This window comes from Humulus lupulus, chromosome 2, assembly GCF_963169125.1.
Source record: "Humulus lupulus chromosome 2, drHumLupu1.1, whole genome shotgun sequence".
Taxonomy (NCBI): domain Eukaryota; kingdom Viridiplantae; phylum Streptophyta; class Magnoliopsida; order Rosales; family Cannabaceae; genus Humulus; species Humulus lupulus.
The window spans coordinates 273,822,966-273,846,517 of record NC_084794.1 but is presented as its reverse complement, the minus strand read 5'-3'; the positions used below and the strand labels follow the sequence as shown (position 1 = coordinate 273,846,517).

The window sequence follows — 23,552 nt, the reverse complement described above, 5'->3', positions numbered from 1 at the left end:
TGGCCTGGTGAAGGCCGAGAAGCTGAAGCTTGAGACGTGTGTTGTGTCTGAGTTTCAGAAGATGAGCCGACATACTTCTCGAAAAACCGTTGATATGTATTCTGTATATCCACGTTTGTTGTTGGACGTTTTTCAGGCGGAAGCTGCTGACACACGTGCTGAAGTTGTTCATTCATGACCTTCACAATGTCAACCAATTAACGCATTTCCTCAATCGGTTGTTGAGGTGGTGCCTGAGATTGAGATCTTTGAGATGGACGGGTTAACTATTTTCCCTTTAATGTGCGGCCAACTCCTCGCTGGTGGCCTCGCCTTTCACCAAGAACTTGACTTAGTATCTTCATTTGATCGACCGAGGAAGAATCATCGGTACCAGATTCAACTGTCTGTTGAGTCTCAGCTTCAAGAGTTGACTTTAACTTAACCTGTTTTTAAAAAATATTAGAAGACAAAAGAAAAATATAATTATTTGAATTGATAATAAAGTTAAACTTACATAATCTCGTTCAGCATCCTCGTTGACAAAACTCTTATTCTTTTTTGTCCAGTGATACTCCTTCCATTCCTCAATGAGGTTCGGATTCAACTAATAAAGAAAATGAGAATGTTAGAAAACTTATAAATTCATACAACTTAATTAAGTCAATATTTTCACTTACTTTTTCGTGACGAGTGGCCGCTAATGATTTCGTTCCTTGTGTTGTAGAGTACTTCATTTGGTCTCGATTTATTTTGTTCTTCACTGAGCGCGCAATAAACTCCGGACTCCTGAAAAACTCACAAATTTTTTTCCACTCATCGGCATTGACATCTTTAGGTGGATTCTTTAGGACCTCATCCCAATCATCTGGTCCTTTGTAGAATTTTTTGAAGTGGGTGTGCCGCTTAGTTTTCCTATCTCGGTATCTCTCAGACATCTCAGCATCGATGCTGTCAATGAGAGTGGTATAATCTGGTCGCCCATCTATTTGATAAATGTGTTACAATAAAGAAAAAACATGTCAATAATTCTGGAATTATAATACAATTATTATTAAAGTAAATTCTAAAAAATTTACCTTCACTTTACTAATGACATTGTCCTTATACCGTTTTGGGACACTCGTCCAATCCTTGTAATATCCTGGAACCGCTGATGTGACTTGGGTGCCCAAAAGGCGTACAAAAGCAGCATGTTCCGTTCCCACCACCTTGTATGTGATAGGGTCAACCACTATGGGAAGTGGATGTCCTGCTTCTCGCCTTCTGTCATCTAAATTTTTCCCAACGGCAGGCCCACGACCTTTTCTCTTTAGTGGAGCCACTGTATTTTTTTTAAATAAGTGCGTCATATAACTTGGTAAGTTGTATAATAAAGTCTAATTAGAAATCAATTTTAAAATACCTGACTCGCAACTGGAGGGGATCGTAGTAGGATTCGGTGGATCTTGACCACCACCATCTCCGCCATGGCATGAAGATGCATCTACTGACATCTTTAAACTAAATATAACCAAATTTGTTTCTTAGTATGAATATCAGATATATATTATTTAGGGATATATAGTTGTAATGACCACATAAAATTCCAAAACATAAAAAACATGACAAATCCATAAATTGTTCAACATTTTTTATATATAATTATTTAAATATAAAGTTTTTCTTACACAGATACAAGAACTAAGTACAATAGTCACTGTCATCACTTAACAAATCAACATCTAAAGGTGAAACAGGATTGGTGTTTTCATCTTCACTAAGGTCAACAAGTAAATCATCATCCTCATCATCTGCTTCTTCTACGTCTTCGACTTCTTCATTATCATTAATAAAATCATCAGTCTCTTGAGCAGTGGAATAAGGTCGAGCGACGTTGCCTATGAATGTTGCTGGTTGATTAGATTGTTGAACAGCCAACTCCCCAAGCTCAACAGTCAATATGAAATTGGATGAGTTTGTGTCATGTACAACATCATTTATCAGTAATTTGATCAGAACTACTCGGAATATCCCAAACTTGCCTATGATTCACTTCTTCAACAACTTTCCAAGCTCGACCTCTAAGTAAATCATCGAGATAGAAAACCTGTTTAGCTTGGCTAGCAAGTATGTATGGTTCATTTTTATACCATTCGCCACTCACATTTATACTAGTGACATTATTTTCAGTAATTGTTTTCTTTTTTTTGGGGTCCGTGTTGAACCATTTACATCGAAACAATACAACTGAATATACACCAGTATAAGATACCTCCAATATCTCTTCAAGTTGTCCATAATAGTTAAAACCTTCTGTCCCAGCAACACACACTCCACTATTTTGTGTAATACGATTTTGATCTCGATTGTGTGTAACATATCGAACCCCATTCACTATACATGCTTGATAGGAGTACGCCAAAAGATCAGACCCGGATGCTAAAGCTAGCAACTCATCTCCATTCTCTAATGACCCGAGCTAGTGCAAGTCATATATCTAAATATAGCAAAACATATTATAATAAGAAACTTATATTTCAATCTATCAACAAAGAATGTCCTAGTTATAGATTACCTTCTCCTGAAACCAGGAACGAAACCCTTTTTTGTGCAAAAGGTTATGATCGCCCAATGGATCCCTCTGTTTGATCTCACGAAGGTGTTCGCTGTTGATTAACATAGTGTTACCATTACAGTTGATATATGCTACATTAAAAACAACATAAAAAATAAAGATAGTTAAATTAACTTACTCCATATAGACTTCAATTTCCGAAGAATTCTCCAGTATGAATCACTCAACTATATTCCGAGTCTTTTCATCGAGAGACACTTGAAGTCCCTTACTCAATGGACGACATTGAGATTGAAACACTGATAGGTGGCATGGAACATAAACTATATCCGCATTTCGATCCGGACGATTAAATTTGGTTTCCACACCTTTGAAATACATGGAACAAAATGTTAAAGCCTAATCCGCCACATATCCTTCAGCTATGGACCCTTCAAGACGAGCTTTATTCCTGACGTAGTTTTTTAATTTCTTCATGTATCTTTCAAAAGGATACATCCATCTCATAAATACCGGCCCACCCAATAAAGCCTCTTCTGGCAAATGCAAGACCAAATGTATCATTATGTCAAAAAAAGCTGGAGGAAAAATCAACTCCATTTTGCATAAGATGTGAATGACCTCCCTTTGAGCTTTCTCCATATCATTTACATTCAAGGTTCGCGAACATAATTGTCTAAAGAAATTACATAGTTCCATTATGGTGCCTGATATAGATTTTGGAAGAAACTTACGGATACCCACTGGAAGTAATCGTTGCATTATCACATGACAGTCATGTGACTTCAACCCAATGATATTTGAGTCATTATCAGTAACTTTCTTCTTCAAGTTCGAACAAAAACCATCTGGTAGTTTAACACCTTTTAGAAATTGAAGAAATTCTCGCCTATCTTCAGGAGTCAACACGTAGGGAGCATGTGGTTTCATTAAATTTTTATTCTGATCTTCATATATCCACAATGCGTCCCTAACTCCCATATTCTTTAGATCATGTCTTGCATTTGAAGTGTCTTTGGACTTATCGTTATCCAAGATAGTACCAAGGACATTGTCACAAACAGTCTTCTCAACATGCATAACATCTATGTTGTGTTTTAACTCATTCGTACTCCAGTAGTCAAGTTCATAAAAGATGCTTTTTTTCCTCCAGTTACTATCTTCCGCACCTCTTTTTCGTTTCAAACCTCCAAACCTCTCATGTTTCCCCAGGACTTGAGGTGGTAGAGCAGTAACTTGATCTAAGATATCCTGACAAGTAAACTTTCTTGGAGGACAACTTCTCTCAACTTTTCCGTCAAATTGAGCATCCTTTCTCCACCGATGATTACTGGTCAAGAATCGTCTATGACCAACATAAGATGTCTTACCAATCACTCGGATAGAGGATGTGTCTTCGTTGCATGTAGGACAGGCCTTGTAACCCTGACCACTCCATCCAGACAAACTACTTCGAGCAGGAAAATCGTTTACCGTCCACAAAAGGGCCGCACGCATCTTGAACATGCTATTGTTTCTACCATCCCTAGTTTCCACCCCGTTAATCCAAAGCTCTTTCAACTCTTCCACCAATGGCCTCAAAAATACATCAATGTATTTGCCTGGTGATTTTGGCCCAGGAATAAGAAGAGTCAGCATGAAATAATGATCCTTCATACAAAGCCAGGGTGGCAGATTATAGTTCGTTAAGACAACAGGCCACATGCTGTACGATAAACTCATGTTGCCAAATGGATTAAACCCATCAGCAGCCAAGCCCAGACGAACATTTCTAGGATCTCTTGCAAAATCTAGATGTCTGGCATCAAAATCCTTCCATGCTAACCCATCAACCGGATGACGCATCATCCCCTCTTCTTTCGATCTCCCAGTATGATGCCATAGCATCTCTTCCGCTGTATACCTTGAACTGTACAATCTTTTTAATCGGGGAATCAACGGAAAATAACGCATCACCTTATGCGGAACTTTTTTCCCTTTATTCTTCTCATTTATCCACCTGCTACTCCCGCACACCAGACATGAATCTTTAGATGCATGCTCATTAAAAAATAAACAGCAATCATATCTACACACATGTATTGATTGATATCCCAACCCTAATTTACTCAGTTTTTTTTTAGCCTCATAGTGGGATGTTGGAATTTTGTTTTCCTTAGGAAATGCAAACTTTAATAACTTCAACAATTCATCAAATGTGTTGTTCGGTATCTTCCCCCTCACTTTCAAGTGCATCAACTTAGCTAAAAAGTTCAGCGATGATATCCAATCACAACCCGGATACAACTCAGCTTCAATCTCATCGAATAACTCGTCATAGTACTGACCCATTCCACTGTTAGCTTCTTCAGCATTGTTCGGTAAAAGGAAATCGTCAACGACATCTCGCATCTCATCTATGGGCTCATTCTCATCCACCCCTTCATCATCAACATCTTCCTCGACTTCCCCATGATAAATCCACTGTTCATAACTTTGTTGGAAACCCCGATCGAATATATGTTCTTGAACGACATCCAAAGTTTGCAGTCTAAGATTCATGCATCTGACACATGGACATCTTATTCTCCCATCACAATCTTTGTGTTGTGACGCCATATTAATGAAATTTTGGAGACCATTCCAATAAGCATCACATGCACGATTTCTCAACTTCGTCCAACTCTTATCAATCGCCAACTACGGTAAATACCTAAACATACAATTTCAAAATATTAATTAAGTCAATTAGTTGAGTTGGTTGGTGAGCATGTTTACCAATTTTATTATCTTTTATAAAAAAAAAGTTGAAATGAAATAAATTATAGGCCATATTTGAACCTTATCCCAACACTATAAAGACCCTATCCCGACCCCTGACCTTATGAACCCTGTCCCAACCCTTCCCCAACCCCATCCCGACCCTATGAACCATATCCCGACCCTATAAAGACCATATCCTGAGCCTATGAACCCTCCCAACCCTCGGCCCTATCCTAACCCTATGAACCATATCCCAGCCCTATAAAGACCATATCTCGATCCTCGACCCTATGAACCCTATGCCGACCATATAAAAACCATATCCAGACCCTATAAAAACCGTATCCCGACCCCCGACACTATCCTAACCCTATCCCGTCCCTATAAAGACCATATCCTGACTATATGAACCCTCCCGACCCCCGACCCTATAAAAACCCTATGAACCATATTCCAATCCTATAAAGACCATATCTCGATCCCTGACCCTATGAACCCTATCCTGAAACTATAAAGACCCTATCCTGACCCTATAAAAAAAATCCCAACCCCTGACACTATCTTGACCCTGTCCCGACCCTTGACCCTATAAACCCTATCCCAACCCCGAACCTATAAACCCTATCCTGATCCCCGACCCTATCCTGACCCTGTAAAGACCATATGAACCCTATCCCAACTCTCGACCCTATAAATCTACAAAAAATTGGGCAGAATCTCCCCTATACTAATGACCTAGCCATTTGTATTAAGTTAAAAAAAATAATTCAAACAACACACTATAAGTTTCTTCTTTATATCTCCCCAACACACAAAAATTCCACACAATCTACTTCACTAATACATGCAAGTTCATAACATCTCTAATCACCGCAGCACACAATGTGTATCTCAGAACCTACTTCACTATGGATGAATATTTAGGATATTCAAACTCATCTAATAATAATAATAATAATAATAAAGCAAAAAATAAAAAACACATATAAAAGAAAAGCCATTTCTAATATTTTTGGATATGTGATTATGAATTTCGTCACTGTAACACCATTTTGACCAGTCAAAACAAAAAGCTCCCTTTCTATTATTATTATTATTTTTGGGATAGTTGGATATCAACAAGCACCAAATTTAATATTATTATTACAATACTTATTAAAGAGGTGTTAGTTAATTCCCCTTGCCCAAAGTAAAATCTCATTTTTGGAGATTGCTGCCATATTTATTTATTTTTTATGAGTGTTCCCATTTGGGCTTTTATGAATTAGAATCTTTAATTCTTTGTTTATCCTAACAATAATGTTATTTATTTATTTTTATAAAAATGTAATAATAATAGTATGAATAATGACTTGTAATATATACAGATACAGAATACATGCATAATAGTAACCATGGAAAATTCAAAGCCTAATCTTAAAGGTTGGCAATGTTGATTATTGTACAATACCAATTTGTTGTGATATGCATTACCAATCTGATTGAAAATTTAGGTTCAAATATAATAAAAAAAAACAGTACAATTTTATAATATAAAATATTTAGGAATTGATTGATTTAGAATTTAGAAATGATTTTATAAATTCAAATTTATTAAATAGAAGGGACCCATTAAAAGACTTAATTGATTATCTATTTTGAAGAAAAAAAAATGCTACAAACTCAACTTTAAAAACACTACCAAGAGTATGTCAAAATGGTGTTACAGTACAGTGATGAAATTCATAATCACATATCCAGATAATCTTTAAACAAGAAATTGAAAAATAAACAATTACCAGGAGTATGTGAAAAAGTGTCCCAAATAGAAAGACCCCTTCCCTCTTCTTTTACAGCTCTTTTGTACTCCTTTGTACTGAAACAAAAATATATATTGATCATTCATATACTGTTAAAAGCAACTTGAGACAAATATACCTTTTACACTAGCTATTAATATTATTGAACTTTTGAAAACAATGAAGCCACAAAAAAAAATTAAAACTATTATGTTATTAGCTTTATTTTTAAACGGAAAAAACCACCAATAAAACCAAAAAAATTAGAAAGCTTACTGCCAGATGGATTCAAACTTCTCTTGTAAAGAAAGCTAGAAAATGTCAGATGGAGAGGGAAGCAGAGTGTCGCCTATGAGAGGAAAGAAAAATGGGTATGAAGGAGATAAGAGAAACTGCTTATTGTAGAATAAGCAGCCTGCAGCAACTGAAACATTTTCTTTGTGTAAAGCACTGCAAGATGTTCAGAAACCAACATTTAAGAGGACAGCATGAAAAATGAAATAAAAATTATAATAATTGTTAAACTACTTCTGAAAAGCCTGTCAATTTAAGTTGCTGCCTTATGTTCACGAGGAATACAACATAACAGCAGCAAAGACAGTTTTACAAATATTTTTAAGTACAGACAAGATTGGTATGTTTCAAGATCATGGTAACATGCTATTATGCTCTGACTTTAGTACCATGATAAATATATTCTGCCAAAACAATATTGGCATAGTTTTCCTTGAACATGGTCATTGCCAGAAAATGTCATTATTAGACAACATCATCAATAAGAATCCAAATGGCCTAATTCTCCCAGAACAAGATTAAATAATGAACTACGCTCTCTATCCTCCAAAAAACATTAAAAAAAAGTTCTCAAGTGGAGGATTGCATGAAAAGATCAAAATTGAGCAAATATGTAAGAAACGTGCTAGCAAAGAAAGGTGGCTGGTAACACAAATACTAGCTCAAAGAAAATCAAAATCATGACACATTTTGAAAACTGAAAGATTTGGTAACTTTCCCTGCTTTTATTCTTTTTTAATATCATCAGTTCTCAGTTCTTTATGTTTAATGTTTTTTAATCTTTTGAGTATGTTTTTGTTTTATAGTGAAAAATCAGTTTGTTTGAAGACACAAGTACAATGACCGTCATTTGTTTCATTAGTTTTACTGATACAATTTTGTTTTTGTTGTTTTAGGATGGAAATGGAGGCACTTAGAAAAGAAGCAGATCCTAGGGGGGAGTTGGTGGACTTATCAAGGAAGGGGTATCGATTTGTAGTTAAATACTAATTTATTTTGTTGCCTTAAATTATATATTCATATCATGCGAAAGTTCAGTTCTATTCATATCATAGAAAAAAAAAAAAGGGCAACCAATTGTGAGTGCTTAGCAAAAAAACAAAACCAATAAATAATTCAGCACAAGGAAATAGTAAGAGCCTATAATACATCAAAATACTAGAACAAACATGAAAAAATTGATACTTTCATAGGCTAAATTATCTAGTCAAGAATTGCATCAACACTTTTTTTTCTTCTCAATAACTTCTTCATAAGATTCAATAATCAGTTCTTGGTGATCCATTATGTTGAGGCCCCTCATTTTTCATTACAATATATGAAACAAACTTGACTTTTTATTCAAGGTTATTATGTTGTATATATGGGGAAAAAAATCTAAGCCTCTAGTAATATCTTTGACTATAGTGGTCATTCTCTGCAATCTCCTACTATAGTATACTTATTAGTGTACTCAAACTCTAGTTACTACTGAATCATTTGGTCAACTTTTACGGACCAATTCTATCAGTATCTCTACATTGAAGAAAATAAGAATGGTTAAGACAATGTAATTTTGGAACAGAATAATCTCTTCGTGAATCTTTCCATTGATTGAATCTTCAAAGAAACATTACAGTGCTAATGATCCAAACATGAAAAGTGAAAAATGCTACAATAATGAAATCTAAAAGTAATAGTACAACTTCACAATCTTTCTTACTTAGACACTACTAGATTTACCAAGGTCGATGAACTATTATCATGGTCAGTGCATATTTCATAAACCCCAGCCACCAACACTTGCCATAAAAACATCATCTCTAATGTATCATCTCGATCAGTTTCTTGGGCAGCCAGAATATAACACTTCCACTCAGTAAGCAACAGAAAGGGAATATACACGATGGGATTTTTTGCTTCTTACATTCCTCTCTTTTGCAACATCTCCCCTATATTTAATTACACATTTTCAAGGAGATGATTTTTTTTATCTACAGAGTGTATATATCTATATATATATAAAAATAGAGTATATATAGAATACTAACAGAATATATATACACACACAATATATATAAACAAAAACAGAATTTATATATATATAAAAGAATATATAAATAATGATGCTGCCGTGAGCTTACCAAGACCGGTCCAAGATGTCGTGAGCTTCGCCAACCTTCTTCTTGTGCTGCTGCGGATGTTCTTAGCGGAGAGGGAGAGATGGAAGACCAACGGCGGCACAAATATAAACAGAGGAAATGGTTATGTTTTAGGGTTGGGACTTTGTACCGTGTCAACTATTAGCGGCGACACGTGTCGCCGCTAATAGTCGTCGCAGATATTTTTTAATCTACGTGGCGAATATTAGCGGCGACACGTGTCGCCGCTATTATATAATATGTCGCCGCTAATATTCCATTGGAGGGAAATTTCCCACTTTTTTTTACGGTATTTTAAAATTATTTCCCACATTTGTTTTTACATTTTAAAAATATTAGTGGCGATAAATGTCGCCGCTAATAGTAAAAATGTCGCCGCTAGTAATATTTTTAATTAAAAAAATTAACCGTCTTATATCAGCGGCGACTAAGCTTTTGTCACCGCTAATAATGTTATTATCAGCGGCGACTTTATGTCGCCGCTATTAATGTCGCCGCTAAAGAGTGTATTTCTTGTAGTGAAGTTAGTGGGCCATGTTCACAAGGAAATGTTTATGATGATGTTATGATGTGTTGTTATGATGATGTTATGATGTGTTGTTATGATGATGTTATGATGTTTATGATATGATGATGATGTTATGTTGACGTGAATATTTTTATGTTTATGATATTTACGCCATTATGACAATGATGCTATGATGTATAAAGATGGATGAATATGTTTGTGTTTTGTTGTGTTTTGCTTGTTTGTTGTTTGTACTTCCTTACTGGGCTTTTAGCTCACCCCCTTACTTTCCCTTCCAGGTAGCAAATAGGTTTCTCTATGGCACGCGTGGTGATGTGGGGAGTTCTATCGTCGTAGTTTGTATGGCGTGGGGGCATCCTATGGACGAGAAACGATCAATTAAAACACCATTTATCTTTTAATAATGCTATGTTTAATGGGACTTTTCAAACTTATCAGTGGGACTTGAACTTTTGGTTGTTTTAGAACTTTGCATGAAAACTGATATTTTCTTTTAAAACTATTGGGCCCAACTTGCATGTTTTTAGCAAGACCCCACTGGGATTTTATATTAAAAGGCCTTTCTCTCATAAACCTATGAACATGTGAATGTTTTACAAAGCATTAGACTATGGCATTTTTACAAAGTCTTTCAGGATCCTTCAGTGTGCGTCATGACCAGGTTTCCATGAGCTGAACATCTTCATCAAGCTGGTGATCGAAGAGTGCCTGAACTTTAGTTCGGATTACGTTCAGAGCACCCTACAGGTGATCTAACCATTACATGCCTCGAACTCATTATCGTCCCGTGAGGCAGTCTGAAAATTATCTGCATGTTGTACTGCCAAGTCCTAACTCGAGCTGCTCATATCATCATTAGCTATATGTCCCACTCGCTTCCTTTTTCAACGTGATTATCTACCAACTGTACCCCTAGTTGAGTGATTGAATCCATGCTTACTTTTAGGGTACAAAATTTTCCTCCCAAGCTCATTCTCACGCTTGACGTCATCACTTTTTAACACGCACAGTAGGGGGTTTTAGGCTTCTGTCATGTGAAATCGTGCCTGCCCACTACTCGAGTGTTGAACACGTGGTCATCTATAATTGGCATCTTTTCGTGTTTCGAGGACTGTGACAACTGTCCTGTCAACTTTTTGTCGCCGCATGGGTCATTCAATCTTAGCCTTTGGATCCTGAGCTGACCCGATCCGATGGCCCAGATTAATTCCCAAATCATATGCATAAATAGGGAGATTAGAATTGAACCTCACCACCTTCACATTCAAAAAATTTCCATTGAGAAACAAAATTTCCCTTTTCTTTCAATCCTTTTTCAAAAGCCTTTGTTACCCTTCCATTTTTTAGAAGCTCTCAAGCTCCCTCCTTTGGAAGCACCAGCATTCTCATCACGAAGACGTATATACTGTAAGTATCTCTGCATCTGGTTTGAATCTATCACTCTTTATTTTCCAATGAATTCCTTTTATTTCGAAAAATATTTTTTACTTTCAATACTGTTTCATGTTCTAGCCATGTCTGAGTTCAATAGGGATTGGCTTAGGCTAAAAGAAATATTTTAGAATTGTTTAGGAATAAGGTGTTTGAAAACTAGGAAAAATTTCTGGGTTTTGTAAGAAAAGCATTGTTGATGAATCGATTAAGATACATGTTTGGATGTAGAAGTTGAGAGGTTTTATGTTTGCTTTGGGTAGGCTAAGGGTCATGATTGCTTAAGCAGTTTTGCATTAAATAACTTTCAAAAGAAAAGTAGTGGGTCTCACACTTGATGTAATAACCAAGGTTATTATTTTATTTTAAGCTCCTTAAATATGATCTTAGCTTAGATTTAGTTATGACTTGAGTTGTGGAATAAATATTGATTTAAGCTTAAATCATTTAAGTTATGATTTTATGACTTAGAAATAATTATAGTTTGGGTAATTATAATTATTTTAGCATATGATTAAATTTGTGTATAGTTTTATTAAGTATTAAATGCATATATTATTTGATTATTAAGAAGTGAACATGTGTCGTTAAACAAAGTCAAAGTATTAGAATTAAAATGAAAACAAAAATAGCTTAGTCTTAGGTTTGGCTAAAAAATAGGAAGGATTTTACTCTTTTTAAATTTTAAAGATATGCAAAATTAGATCTATTTGAATTAAGTGAATATGTGTCAAGAAGAGTTAGATAAATAGGGATTTAAATTTTTTAATTTAAGTAGTCAAATAACTAAGTAGAGATAGTAGTGTGATGGTCGAACTAAGAGTTAGATAAGTAAATGAAGTTTTCGTAACTTTAGGGTGTTGTAACTTCGGACCTAGTTTTAACATATTTATATTACTATTTTCGAAACATAGTATTTCTAACATGTAGATAATTTAATTAACTATCCAACGGTATAAAAATGGCTTAAATCAAACCTCTACAACTCCAATTACGTTAATTTTACTACAGAAGGGCCCAAAGTTACGAGATCTAGGATAGTAGTTTAGACTTTGACTAAAGTTTGAATCAAATGGAGACTATGTGGCATACTTGGAAATGATGTAGCAACAAGAAGGGAGTAGACTAGGCTGGCAAAAACAATATAGTGGAGGGAATGTTTGATCTTTAAAATTTAAGTTTAATAGTGTGGAGAAAATCAAGGAAGGGAGTTGGGGTTTGAAGCCTATAAATAGAGGCTTACCCTTCACCATTTTTCTCACACTCAAAATCTCTCAAAATCCTCTCATATCAAAATCCATATTCTCAAAAGCTCTCTCCATTTTTCCATAAACACTCTACATAGCCATAGCCGAAACACTAGTCCTTATGGTGCTCGGGATCTTTTTCTTCTATTTCCTTTATTTTGCCTTAAACACTATTTCCTTTCTAAACCCTATTATAGCTGAAATATCGAACCCCATCAAGCCAATATATATCCAAAATCTACCCAAGTATCCAAACTCTTGGTGTTGTTGTTGGAGATAGACATTAGAGAGAAGACTCGAGATTTCATCATTTTGGTTCTAGGTTGAAGATATGACTTTATGAGGTTTAGAAAATTCTTGGAAGTATAGTTTTATTATAAGGCTCTAATATAAAATATCTTATGTTGTATTTAAGTTTGATTGGACGTTTTCTATAGCAAGCAATCTCTTCTCTTTCTTTTTCTCTCCACACTCAAGGTAAGGAAAATAAGTTAGACTTTATGTGTTAGGATTATGTTTATATGCTATGTGTATGTATGTATGTATATGTTTTATGTTTGTAGTCGCTTGGGAAATATAGTTGCTTAGATAGCAAGTAAGCAAATCCCGAGATTTTTATCATTATCGTAGACTATAGTTTTGTCTAAACCTACCTCTAAATAGTAGCAAGAGGACCTAGGTGGTTTCTATCATATACTATATTTGTGTTTAAACCTACCTCTACATAGCAGCAAGAGGACCTAGATGGATTCAATCACGTACTACGGTAATGAGTTAATGGCCATTAATTTGTAGTCTTATGATTTATGTTTTTACGTCTTATGTTTTATGATATGTTTTAGTAGTTTTTCCTTACTGGGCATTAGGCTCATTCCTTTTTATTTAGATTGTGCAGGTAAATGAGCATGGAAGGCGGGACGGATCCATGGCGGCTTTGGCATGTGTATTGGGCGAGAACTAAATGAATGGATTGATGGGAACGATTGAGGATGATGTTTATGTTTTGAATCTTTTTAATTATGTATTTATGATTTTCCGCATTTATTATTTGAACATTTAATTAAAGGTTTTGTTTTCTTTATTATTTTATGTAATAACAATGGGATCCCGTATTTTGGATTTTCTAAAAAAGTTCTATTATTCTATGTATGTATTCGAAAATAATAGCTATGTCTCAGTAGTTTTGATGGTCCGAGGACTTTAACTTAGTCGGGTCATTACACTTAAATCTCGAAGTATCAGGGAATTTCCAAGTCTATAGCGTGTGGCTTAGGACTGCGCATGGAAACACGCATTCGTGCTAGGACATAGCTTAGCTCATTTAGATTTTGAATCATCGTAGGCCAAAAATACACCGCACTCAAACCCTTGGGTCACCGTACCTTTATTGTCGTAGCTAGGCATTATTTTAGGTCTCCACTAATAGGTCATTTTGTCATTAGGCGAGCTAGATCATGGCCCCACCAAAGAAAAATCTCACGAGCTCCTCTACCCAAAACAAGAATATGGGCAAGCAAATCATATCCAAATCTTCTATTTCTCACTTTGACCCAGTGGTGGAAAGGGAGATTGTTGTCGACCTTAACGCCTTTTTCGAGGTCAAGCACATCGTGTGCCGAATAACGACTCAAGGGAAGGTGAACAAGATATTGCTGAGTCATGGGATCGAGAAGAGGATTGAAGGCCCTATCACCCGACCTCCGTTGGAAGGAGAGAATAGTTGCACCCCACTTCAAGATGAATTCAGGGCTTGGAGTGATGAGCACCTGAAAGCAGGTGCTCTCCTTCCCTTGGACCAGTACTTCGTATATTTCTTGAACTACATCGATTGGCTCCATTCCAGCTCCCCCAAACTCATATCGACTTTTGGTGGGGTTAAAATATTTATTTTTCAGGCATGAGTGGGAGGTCCCCACTCTGGTTGATATTATGTACTTCTTCTGCCTCAAAGACAGCCCTGATCAGAAGGGACGAGGTGACGGCTTCTACTACCTCACTCGTTTCCCCAACATAGCATTTGTCATCGATCTCCCCAGCCACTCAAATTACTACAAAAATCAATACTTGAGGAATATGGTACGAATTCAGCTCGAAACAAGAGCTTGAACCCCTTAGGACCCAGGGTGTAATAATTCTAGAGCCCCCCCCCCCCCCCCAACCCTCCGGTAGTCCAGGAGTTAGAATTTTTACCCAATCCAGTTCATAACCCCCAGTTGATTGTAATAGATTCCCTCTAGCTCTAAGGGTAGGATTCTTGCTCTCTTGTTTTCTTTGCTTTATTTTGACTAGTTATTCCTTGTATATGAATCCTCTTCTCGTTCCTTTGCAGGTGAAGAGATGGGTTTTTTGGATGCCTCAAGTTTAAAGGGTGCCTTCAAGGCAAGTGAGCTGGAGCTGGGCTCGTGGTAAAAAGGCCTAGACTACCAAAGAAACATGCCTCCAAGATTGGAACTTCCACCGAGTCTCCTATAAAAAAAAAAGGTGCCAGCTCCACCCGGGAGCAGCAACAATAGACTCAACCCTCAACCCCGGTAATAGCAATCATCATCCTCAAGGTACTTCCTCTTGGGGTTTTATGCCCTAATTAAAACCCAAATTCTTTGTAATCTCATTTTATTATCAATAATAGAATAGAAATCATTTTTTGACTTGGTCAATCACTTTGCTCACATGTTTTATTTTCATGATTATTCGTTTAATATAAACTTCCATTAAATCCCAAGCATATAGCTAATCTTATTTATATTGACGTAATCATAGTGGAATATAAATATGATTATATGTTCAAAATAAGTTAGTCCTAAGATTAGTCAGTGCACAGGATTTACACTAACTTGCCAATCTACGATATGATCTACTTACACATTACAGTGTTATGTTCTTTCCAGAACATTAGCAAAGTAGATAAGATCAGATGTATTTGTTACATCGGACAGGACCGATATTGACAGTTGATAAGACAAGTAAACATACCGTTATTATCTATTCTAGTCATATCATATAGTTGATCATAGGTCAATTCAATCTTAATTCTGAGTGGTTAGTATTCTAAATGATTGTATTATTTAAGTTCTTTGACTTGTTCGTTACCAGCTTACCCTACGGACTAGCCCATACTTACATCTTGGGAACTCGGTAGTATAATTGAGTGGGAGTGTTAATAATAGATATGAACATCTATAGCTTCTGATGAAGAAGTGAAACGATGGTTTCCCTTTAGTTTGGTTCAAGGAGTTAAATGATAGAGATCTCATTTTAGTAATTAAATTAGTTTACTGAAATATCATTTACAAGGAACTAAGTGTTTTAAGGATAAAATACAATGAGGGATAAAACGATATTTTAGTCCTATCTCATTGTAGACCATCTATAAAGGATTGAGTAACAATTATAGTTGTAACAATGGATAACTAATAGTGTATCTATATTTGTTATAGAGTGTTCTATGAATTCAAGAGTGCAATTCCGAGTATATAGTGGAGTCACGAGGAATTAATAAGTTAGTAAATTTATTTGTTAGATTTATGATAACTTATTGGAGCTTGATTTCATAGGCCCATGGTCCCCATTGTACCTTGGATAAAATCATCTAAATAGTCTCAATTAATTGATTTAATCATCAATTAGAATTATCAAAGTTGACCAGGTCAATTTTGGATAGTTTCACAGAGTTGTGTAATTTTTAGAAGAAAAGATAAATTATGGCAGATTTATTAATTAAGATAAATTGATATCTTAATTAATAAATAAGTTTAAATCAAGGTTCAAATTATAAATAATTAATTTGATAAAGGATTCAAATAATTATTTAATTAATTAAATCAATAGAAAATAATACAGGCCTTGATTTTAAGTCCAATGGGCTTATAATCAAATGAGAAATTTCACGGGCCTAAAGCCCATGATAATTTCGACCTAGGGCTTCAAAATGACTATTATTTTATTGATTTTTTAATTAAATTAAATGGCCTAATTGAGTCTATAAAAGGAGTGCTTAGAGAGAAGTCATCAGTGAAGATTTCTGAGACGACAAATAAGTTTAATCACTGGTTTCTAATAGTTTTAGATTCTCCCTAAACACAAGTCATTTTCTAAGCCTCTTTGTTATTTTCTCTTCTTCTCTCTATATCTATCTCATGTGTTGAGAATTTCCCACACTAGTCTAGGTGGTTCTAATGATACATTGGAAGATTGTGAAGAAAATAGAAGACCGGTTCAGTTTCTTGATAATACTTTGCGACAAAGAGGATACAAGAATTAGAGAAACTGAAGGAATGACTGTTTCATTCCGCTGCGTATACTGTAAGTATTCTATTTTTTGTTTCTCTTTGAATTCAATTTTAGAAACATGTTTTAGGCTATCTCGTATTAATTTGTTTAATATTAGATATACATTAAAATAAATAAAGATCATGTATAAGCTAATCCAACAACTGGTATCAGAGCCTTTGGTAATCTTTATTTTCATGCATGAACATGTTTAAAATTGGCTTATTTGATATGTTTGAATAATTGGATGGTTTTCATGTTTTTATGAAACATATTGATTTTATGTGAATTTTAGCAAATTTTATGTTATTTTGTTGTGTTTTCTATGCTATTAATTTTTATATATGCTTTATTTTTGTGTAAAACATGTTAAAAATTAATTAGAAAATGGTTTTGGTTTGAAAAATTGCTCAAAACAAAATTTGGCCTGGCTCCCCATGCGTGCGCGCACACGCGCACACACCCACGCACGCCCGCGCGCCCACGCGCACCAGCCACGGTGAACAGTACCCACGGGTACTATTAATCCAAAAAAAATTATTTTTTATTGAAGAAAATTAAAATTGTGGAAATTTATTATTCATAATCATAGCCAAAAATATTAGATTTGTTATGTATTTAAAATTGTTTTTTAAAAATAAGATATTTTTGTTAGTTGAGATTTAAATAATTAGATATTTTCTACAAAGATTCAAATTCATATTTAAAAATAGACTAACAACTTAATTTTAAATCTTTTAATATATTAAAATATTAGAATTATGAGATCAGATATTTAAGATATTTTCATTTAAATTCTTGATTTTTTTTATTAAATCTTTATTTGAAAATATAAATATATTTTTATTCTATAGTTTTTAATATTTAAATTATTTGAAATTTGAATATTGTTAGTTAGATATTTTTATGGATATTTGAATTTATTTAACTATTTTGAGATATTTTATGATTGTTATAACTATTTATATTTTATTTTTTTTAAATGGTTAAAATATTAGCTAATAGCTGTAACAACACAAGATATTTTTAGAAAATAGTAAAGATATTGATTTTAAAATTTAAAATTGGTTAAATTTTGAATAATATCAATTTTGTTTCAGCCAATTAATAAAATATTTTTTTAATAAATGAGATTGAAATTAACTTTGGTTAATAGTTGATAAATCCTATTTAAAATAATTTTTTTTTTTTTCAAATTAACCTAAAACCAAGTTGATTGTTGATAAATGAAATTTAAATTAACTATTGTTAATTGTTGATAAATTTCATTTAAATTGACTTATTGTTTTGTAAAAATTTAATTGATTTGTATTTTTTGATAAATTCTAGATAATTAATTGTGCTATTTTTGGAAATGAAATAAATTGTGGTATTTTTGCATAAATTCATAGAATTGCTCATATAGTAACATGATTAGGCTCATCCAATTATAACATGTTTGTTTGTACTATATGTGGTATTTTTCCAATTGGGCTTAGATGCATATAGTGGCTCATATGTTTGCTAGATATATGGTATTTTGCCAAATAAAATATTCATAAAATGATAGGTTTTATTTGGACCCATAATGTAAAGTTTAAATTTCTCTCTTGTGGGTGATTCCACTTGTGAAGGTCCATTTGAATTGCATGACTATAGTGGGCCTAATCAATTAATAACAATTAATAAAACGAAGGTTTAAATTCCTGTATTTTGAACCTTGTATGGAAGATAGGGGGCCTTTGTATTGGGAACGACATACTGGACCCAGCCCTCCTCCATACAAGCCCAATTGTTAATGCCCATTTACCTGAGTTGGACTTAATTGTATAGGTTATTATATTAGTTAAACATAAATATTGATTAGCAACAAATTAATTCTAAATTAATTGAATTTGTTTCAATATGACACTTTAGAATTAATAAGAAATTATAGGACTTTGGTCTTAAAAAATTTAATCTATTTAATTTTTTTTGGGAAAACCATAGTCATTAATTTTCTAAAAATAAATAATAAAAATACTATTTTTAATTTTATAATGAGCTTATTTTAAGAATTTTATTCGATCTCCACCGTTGGTTTAACATAGTCAATAGCTTAATGGGGCCTCGAGGCGCTTTGATTCGTCCCCCTACAGAAGGTGTTCATTAGTTATTTTGACAAGGTTAGATTTCGAAAGATAGATAATTATAGGTCAAATTCTACCAGACTCACCCCTACGGTGACTACTAGGACTAAATCTATGATTATTGAAACCGTGGGTCTAGCTCATAAAATAAGAGATTTGCTTTCTTATTTTGATCGAATAGTAGGTTGTTAATAGTGGTGTCCATTATTAAATGAGTTTACAACTCTATTTAACTAGTGATATTTTTTACTCTCGCCAACCAGGACAAGGATATCATAGATTAGTCAAAAACCTAAAGAAATAGATATGATTATTTTTGGTATTTTTCCTCATATCTTACATATTTTTGGTATATATTGTGCTATTTCTTGAAATTTGTGTGAATAGAAGTTTTATTGAGCAAATGTGATTGATTTCTATTTTAATGGTAATTTGTAGTTTTAAGTTAAGTAGTGTTTGTGTCTACTCCCATCCTTTCTCAACTTTCGATGGAGAAACTCACTGGAGAAAACTTCCTTAATTGGAAGCAGAATATCAATATAGAGTTGATTGGTCACAAATCCGAGTTCGTCATGATTGAGGAATCCCCATAACGAGCACTGTGTCCACACGTTCGTGATGGCACCGTCAGTGCTCGTAATGGCACCGTAAATGCTTGGATAGCACCGTCTCCGCACATACGTGAAGACAACGTAAATGCTAGAAGGGAATCGTGTCTGCACGTTCAACTGAACTATGGTCTGACGCATCTCTTGAACAAGCTTTAGATTATTGAACCTATCATGGGTGGACCTAGTAAAGGAGGTGAAAATAAGACAACTGATGTTGCTGCTGATCTAGCTAAGGCTGAAGCTAACCAAACTTCGTCTTTGAAAGCTGGAAGCAAGAGGTAAGGTGGACAAAACAACAACCCCAAGCCTGCAAAGGCTGCAAAGGTGAGTGCACAACCAAGTGCACAGACGCCTAAGGGGAAGAATGAAAAAATCAAGAAAGGCAAAGATAAGTGTTTTCACTGCATAGAGAAGGGGCATTGGAAATGAGATTGCCCCAAGTTTCTAGCAGCTAAAAACAAAGGTAATGATTATAGTTCATTTATCTTGGAAACATGTGTTTTAGAGAATGATAAATCTATTTGGATTATTGATTCTGGATCCTACCAACCATGTTTGCAACTCTTTACAGCTTCTTGAATCGTGGGAGGAAGAGAACGAAGGCGGCTTAAAGCTTAAAGTTGGGAATGAAGCGTTCGTTGCGGTCCAAGCTAGAGGAAGAGCTCGTCTGAAGTTTGGAAATAAATTTTTAATTTTAAAAGATGTATTTTTTATTCTGGATTTTAGTAGAAATTTAACTTCAGTTTCCATGTTGCAATTAGAACGATTTGTTTTGACTTGCACAAGTTTTAATATATCTATTTCTTTCAATGGATCACAAGTTTGTATTGCATGTTTGGAAAACGGGCTTTATATTCTGCAACCTAACGAACCCCTCACTCTTAATAATGATTTATTCAAAGTAGCTAAACCTAGGACCAATAAACGTCAAAAGACCGATAACAATAATATGACGTATTTATGGCACTTGAGACTAGGTCACATTGGCTATGATAGGATTCAAAGACTTACAAAGGACAGACCTTTGAGGGAACTCACCTTAGGTGAATTACCTGTCTGTGAATCTTGTCTAGAAGGCAAATTGACCAAGCGTCCATTCTCTGCAGAGGGTGATAAGGCCAAAGAACCACTTGGTCTTGTGCATTTAGATGTTTGTGGACCTTTGAATGTACAAGCCATGGGTGGTTTTGAGTATTTCGTCACTTTCATTGACGATTACTCTAGATACTCATGTCTTTACCTAATGCATAGGAAATCATAAACATTTTCAAAGTTTCAGGAATTCCTAGCAATGGCTTAGAACCAATTAGGTAAAAACGTTAATGATCTTCCGATCTGATAGGGGTGGAGAATATTTGGATATGTAGTTCCAAGATCATTTAACTGAACTTGGGATTTTATCACAACTTACTGCCCCAGGTACTCCGCAACAAAATGGTGTAGCGGAACGCCGGAACAAAACTTTATTGGAAATGGTTAGATGCATGCTTAGTTACTCACCTCTACAAACTTCATTCTGGGGACATGCAATTGAAACTGCGAATGACATTCTCAATGTCGTGCCGTCAAAATCAATCCCCAAAACACCTTTAGAACGCCGGAATGGTCGTGAACCTAGTTTATGCCATTATAGAATCTGGGGTGTCTCGCTCACGTCCTGAGGAAAAAAGAGGAAAAGCTAGAACCGCAAACTGAAGTTTGCATGTTTGTTGGCTATCCTAAAGGTACTCGAGGTGGACTTTTCTATAGTCATTCAGAAAAGAAAGTGTTTACTTCTACAAATGCTACTTTTCTGGAAAATGACTATGTCCAGAACTTTAAACCTTGCAGCAAAGTAGTTTTAGAGGAGATGGTTAAAGAATTGACTCCAACCAATGTTCCATCGTCATCAACGCGAGTTGATGATGAAATTCCCACTCTTCACATCCAACCGATGCAAGTCGATTGAAATGAAGAAAGTACCACTGTTCCTGAGCAAATAGTCACGGAGCCTCGTCGTAATGGGAGGGTTTCTAGGAACCCAGTTCGCTATGGTTTGGATGGTGAAACCAATATGGTTATTGGTGACACTAGTGATGATGATCCATTATCTTTCAAACAGGCAATGGCTAGCCCTGAAAAGGAACTATGGCTCAAAGCCATGAAACAGGAAATGGAGTCCATGTACTCAAATTCCGTCTGGGATCTTGTGGAAGCACCTAGTGACTTTAGGGCCATTGGGTGCAAGTGGATCTACAAGAAGAAACGAGGTGAAGATGGAAATATCGAGACTTATAAATCTCGATTAGTAGCAAAGGGTTATACCCAAAGAGATGGCGTGGACTATGAGGAAACTTTTAGTCCGGTAGCCATGGTCAAATCCATTCGCATCCTCTTATCCATAGCAGCCGCTCTCGACTATGAGATTTGGAAAATGGACGTCAAGACAGCTTTTCTTAATGGAAAGCTTGACGAAGTCATTTATATGGATCAGCCAGAAGGATTTAAAGTATCTGGACAAGAAGGAAAAGTTTGCAAGTTGAATAGGTCCATCTATGGACTTAAGCAAGCTTCTCGTTCCTGGAATCTTAGGTTTGATGAAATAATCAAAACCTATGGCTTTGAACAAAATATTGATAAGCCCTGTGTTTACCAACTAAAGGCAAATCAAATAGTGGTATTCCTGGTTCTTTATGTAGATGATATCTTACTCATTTGAAACAATGTTAAGAAATTATCAGATGTGAAGAATTGGCTGAGCACTCAATTCCAGATGAAGGATTTGGGTGAAGCAAGTTATGTTCTATGAATCCAGATCATCAGGGATAGAAAGAACAGACTATTAGCTCTATCTCAAGCAGCTTACATAGATAAAGTGCTTGAACGTTCCTCAATGACAAATTCCAAGAAAGGGTGTCTACCGTCCCGCCATGGAATTCATCTTTTAAAGAAGCAGTCTCCCCAGACTCCTAAAGAGGAAGATGCAATGAGAAAAGTTCCTTACGCATCTGCAGTTGGAAGTCTCATGTATGACATGTTGTGTACTAGACCAGATATCTGCTATGCAGTGGGAGTAGTGAGCAGGTATTAGTCAAACCCAGGATCGGAACATTGGATAGCAATTAAGCATATCCTGAAGTATTTGAGACAGACTAGGGATTATATGTTAGTCTACAAGGGTGGTGTTTTGAACCCTGTAGACTACACCGATTCATATTTTCAGACTGATGTCGATGACAGGAAGTCTACTTTTGGAATGGTGTTTACTCTTGAGGGTGGAGCTGTGATTTGGAGAAGCGTAAAGCAGACTGCAATCTTAGATTCCACCATGGAGGTTGAGTACATAGTCGCGTCGGAAGCAGCTAAGGAAATAGTCTGGCTAAAGAAGTTCTATTTGAATCTTGGTGTTATTCCATAAATGGATAAACTGCTTGTGTTGTTTTGTGACAATACTGGAGTGATAGCCAACTCGAAAGAACCTCGAAGTCACAAGAGGAGTAAGCATATAGAAAGGAAGTATCACATTATTCGAGAATATGTGGCCAGGGGAGATGTGAAGGTTATGAAGATTACAACTGAAGACAATCTTGCGGATCCATTTACAAAGACACTACCAGAAGCTACATTTGATAAGCATATCAAGGAAATGGGATTAGTATAATTAAGGCATTAGTTTCAATTAGTGCAAGTGGGAGTTTGTTGGGGTTTTATGCCCTAATTAAAACTCAAATTCTTTGTAATCTCATTTTATTATCAATAAAAGAATAGAAATCATTTTTTGACTTGGTCAATCACTTTGCTCACATGTTTTATTTTCATGATTATATGTTTAATACAAACTTCTATTAAATCCCGAGCATATAGCTAATCTTATTTATAGTGACGTA

The 23,552-nt window shown here is 35.1% G+C and overlaps 1 protein-coding gene across 1 annotated transcript; it reads right to left on the bottom strand.

The window, feature by feature from the left end:
- Positions 1–241: 241 nt before the first annotated feature.
- Positions 242–764, bottom strand: LOC133816692 (uncharacterized). The gene is made up of 3 exons (XM_062249050.1): positions 660–764; positions 497–586; positions 242–425 (listed from the first exon to the last, which is right to left on the bottom strand). The coding sequence occupies exons 1-3, from the start codon at positions 714–716 to the stop codon at positions 267–269; spliced, it is 306 nt and encodes a 101-aa protein (XP_062105034.1). The 5' UTR covers positions 717–764; the 3' UTR covers positions 242–266.
- Between the last annotated feature and the right edge of the window lie 22,788 nt (positions 765–23,552).